Source organism: Tigriopus californicus, chromosome 8, assembly GCF_007210705.1.
Source record: "Tigriopus californicus strain San Diego chromosome 8, Tcal_SD_v2.1, whole genome shotgun sequence".
Lineage (NCBI taxonomy): Eukaryota > Metazoa > Arthropoda > Copepoda > Harpacticoida > Harpacticidae > Tigriopus > Tigriopus californicus.
The window spans coordinates 8895784-8899723 of record NC_081447.1 but is presented as its reverse complement, the minus strand read 5'-3'; the positions used below and the strand labels follow the sequence as shown (position 1 = coordinate 8899723).

At 44.2% G+C, this 3940-nt stretch overlaps 1 protein-coding gene across 1 annotated transcript in view; it reads left to right on the top strand.

The window, feature by feature from the left end:
- LOC131884853 (uncharacterized) overlaps positions 1-2116 on the top strand; it is a 4959-nt gene extending 2843 nt beyond the window's left edge. The window contains exon 3 of the mRNA XM_059232747.1: positions 1781-2116. Coding sequence (XP_059088730.1) covers positions 1781-2116 — 336 coding nt within the window. The remainder of the gene's footprint in view (positions 1-1780) is intronic.
- Positions 2117-3940: the final 1824 nt, after the last annotated feature.

Here is a 3940-nt window from a genome sequence, read left to right as displayed (position 1 = left end):
ATATGAGATGGCGAATCTAGGCTACGTAGAAGCTCTCGCCCACCACAGTAGGCCCCGTCGAGGAGCCCCTCACCCAACGCCGTCTCGACTGGTGGAGTTGCCTGCCGAAGAAGGAGCTGCCCAAACCACAAACACTGACATTTTCCGCAAGTTATCAGTACCCTGAGTGCAATACGTCCTTATCATTTCTTCTCATTCTTGTTTGTTGTGTATCGCGTTAATGTATACCTATCTCAGGGGAGGTGTAGTGTAATTCAGATATAGTATAAATAGAGTGGCTGGATGCGAAGTCCAGTCAGTCATATCACAGATCCCGATGAGTGTACACTTCAGTTATTGGGATAGCAGAGGACACACCATTACTAGAGAAGAAAACTTCAATAAAGACATTGGTCATAACTTAGAATTGAGAGAAAAAAAACACTTTTTGTGTTTGCTAAATGTTAACCTCATTGTCATCATCAAATATTATATTTGTAATGTTATGATGAAAGGTTGCAATAATGTAATTGTAGTTGACTACAGGGTTGACAATCATGTTCTAAGGTTATGAATGAATGTTCTCAAAATCCAGGTTTAAAGTTAAAGCTTGTTTAAGATCTAGATCAAAATGTACAAATGGTAAATCTACATTGCTTGATAGTAACACAGTTTACATTATTGTACATGATTGTCACAGAAAAAGTTGAAAGACAGCTATATGTAATCCTGCCAGTAGAGTAAATGATATGCTATCCTCCAGAAAATTGTTCATTTTTTGTAACAAATAGCTGGAATAATTACTTTATTAGGCATTGAATTGCCGTATTAGATAGTCATTTTAAATATTACTCATTGTTAACTTGTACCATAGAACGTTTAAAGCCAGTTAGATGTATGCTAGTTAAGAACTTCAAGCACCCAGAGTTGAAGAGAAGTCGGCCTTTCTCTGTTAAGCAGAAAAGGGAGATTGCCGTCCAGGGGTGTCCTTGGCTGAACAAATCACATTTTCTAGTAGGGATGTATTTGGAGGTTTAGTGATTTCCATTTCTTTTTTACCGCCGGCAGTAAAAAAGCGAAATTGGCCGATTGGCAAGGTTGCGGCTGTTAGGTCAAGTTTGCCTGAAACGAGTTTATTACATTTATTAGCAATACCATTGTCTCTATCATGGTTATTATGATTTAGAATTGTTCCGTCCACCAGCCAGGGGTGAAAGATCCTGACTTATGGAATTCCCGTGGTGAACGGAAACATGGTACTCTTGACCCAAGCACTAGGTAAAAATACTTTGATAGCTCTCAAAGAGGAGAGCACCTAGTACATGGGCTTAAATTTCTTAGACCTATCTTAAGGCCTCCGGTTATAACCCTAATCAGGGCATACAATCAATAGTTCGAGCTTCTTTTATCAGGGCCTCAAACAATCAACAATCAATTGACTAAAGATACAAATCTCTAGCAACCTCTACTCCCCATGGTCCCAGATCAATCTCGGTTGTCTGGCATATACCACCTGGGCCAATCTTCAAGGCGAACTATCCTGCGAAATGTGGTCACTATCCTAGTCTAAATGCGTCAATCAAAGTCGACCTCTACCGGGTGTATCATAAGTATTGCCCCATCACTAATTTCCTATTTGATGCATGGCTGTGTGAAATAAAATAAATTATTCCCATGAAAATCGACAGCTAGCACTCTTATCCCGTCAATCGGATTGGTAACATTGATAGAGCAAGCAAATTGGATAAGCATGGCCGCACTTCTCCAAAAGGGGATGGCTCAGACTGACATTGCCTAGCAGCTTAACGTGGACCGCAAGACCATCTATCGTGTCAAGAAGTGTCTTCAAGATGAGGAATCCATGGACAGGAAGCGTGGCGGTGGCAGGCTGGTCAAAATCAAAATACAATCGACTGAGATCAAGAACGCCGTGATGGCCAACCCCACGAAGTCCATCAGGTCCCATGCAATTGACTTGGGCGTGTCCAAGGACACCGTGAGCAAAGCCATCAGAATGGAAGGAGGAAAGTCCTTGGTGATGAAGAAGAAACCCCTCCCCACACCACTTGTGAAAGAAAAGCATCTTTTTTGTTTCAAAGGACTTTTGAACAACCTGAAGTCTGCTGCCGCCGGCTGAGTCATCCTGTTCTCAGACGAGAAGACCTGGACAGTTGATCCCGTCCACAACCGGAGAAATGACCGATTTATTGCCTTTGGAAATCCGGAGGGTGGTGACGTTCTGTTTACAACGAAACATCTGGCGTCAGTCATGAGCCTCGGCTTTGTGGCCTCAAACGGTCTGCAGATGCCCCTGATTTGGTTCAACCAGGGCTACCGCCTCACCGCCACGGACTACATCATTGAACTTGAGACAAAACTCCTGCCGTGGATCAGGGCCAACTTCCCTGATAACAATGTCGTGCTCCAGCAAGACGGCGCACCTGCCCATACGGCAAAACTAAGTCAGAGGTTCCTGGAGGACAAAATTGCTATTTGGGACAAGACTTGCTCAATGTGAATCCTCTCGACTTTGCCTTTTGGGCGCATGTGGAGAGCATTGTCTGCCGGAGCCGTCACCCCAACCTCAACGCCCTGATGGACTCCGTAAACGCCGTGTGGGACACGATGGATGAGGAGTACGTCAAGAAGTCATGTGGCGCGTTCCGGCCCAGATTGGAGGCCATTATTGATATCAAGGGGGATCATATTGAATTATAGAGTGTAAAATACTACATATTAATATGATAATAGAAAGTTTCTGCCTGGCACTTAAGGTTCCTGAGATTGATCTTGTTGAAGTTGAAAATTGGAAATGGGGCAATAGTTATGATACACCTGGTACTCTAGAGTCTAATTAGTGATTTCTGCTCCAAGAGTGATGAAGTTTAGTTACAGTTGAATACAAATCACATGCTACCTCTACACCCTACGACGCCAGCATGATCTCGGTCGTCTGGGAAATCTAGGCTACTGTTCAAGGCAAACTGTACAATTCAATCTACTTTATTCATCACAAACACACCGCCTATCAGCTGTCTTGCTCGGGTAATGAAAGAGGGGGTAATTGCTTGGGCAAATAAAAAGGGGGATATTCACAAATGAAACAATGGGTTAATAATTACTCCTCGATGTGTGACGAGATGGTCCAATGGAGATGCTTGGATGACGTTCACTCGACGGGATTGAAGGTCCACTAACAGAGTGACGAAGTGCTGTACTCAGACTCGGCACTGTCCCATGTCCTCTTGCTTCTCTGCACGGCTTCCTGGGTTTCCTAATCCCATACGATGACGATCTCTGTCCTTCAAAACAGTTCCCACTTCTTGGCACCACAACAATGGCAAAGTCCCTGCACTTAACAATAGCAGGTGGTTCTTCCTCGGAGAGGTTCAAAAACTGACTTCTCTCCACGAGCTCCAAATTGAGACTTTTTCTCCTTGAGATCCAAAATGTGACTCCTGTCCTCATTGAAAGGTGATGCGCGACTCTTCTCCTCGAGAACCAAAAATGTGACTCTCGGTTCTAACACATTCCTCATTGGATCTGAGAGGGTTGTGATAGCCGGTTGTGGTAGACCGGGATTTCCTGTTTCTCTTTCCTTCAAACATGTAGCCGACATTCCTCACCCAACCCATGGTTGTAGCTGGGCTGACCAGCCCCTCGGCTACTGGAGCTTTTCCTTGATGATGGGAACGACGTAGAGATTGATTTACACCGAATCCCAAAGCTCTTTGATACGATCAGTTCCTGTGACATTGCACATCTATGACCACGGGCTAGAGGAGCTACTTGTGATGGATTTCGTCGCCTTTGCGAGCATTGGGTTGGCATTTAGTTGACATCTGGCCCCCAAACGGACCACGTTGGGCGATCCAACAACTTTGCAGTTCTCACAAGACTTCAACATACATTGTTTCAAGACATTTAGATAAGCACCGTTCCGTGAACTATTGTTCATCCT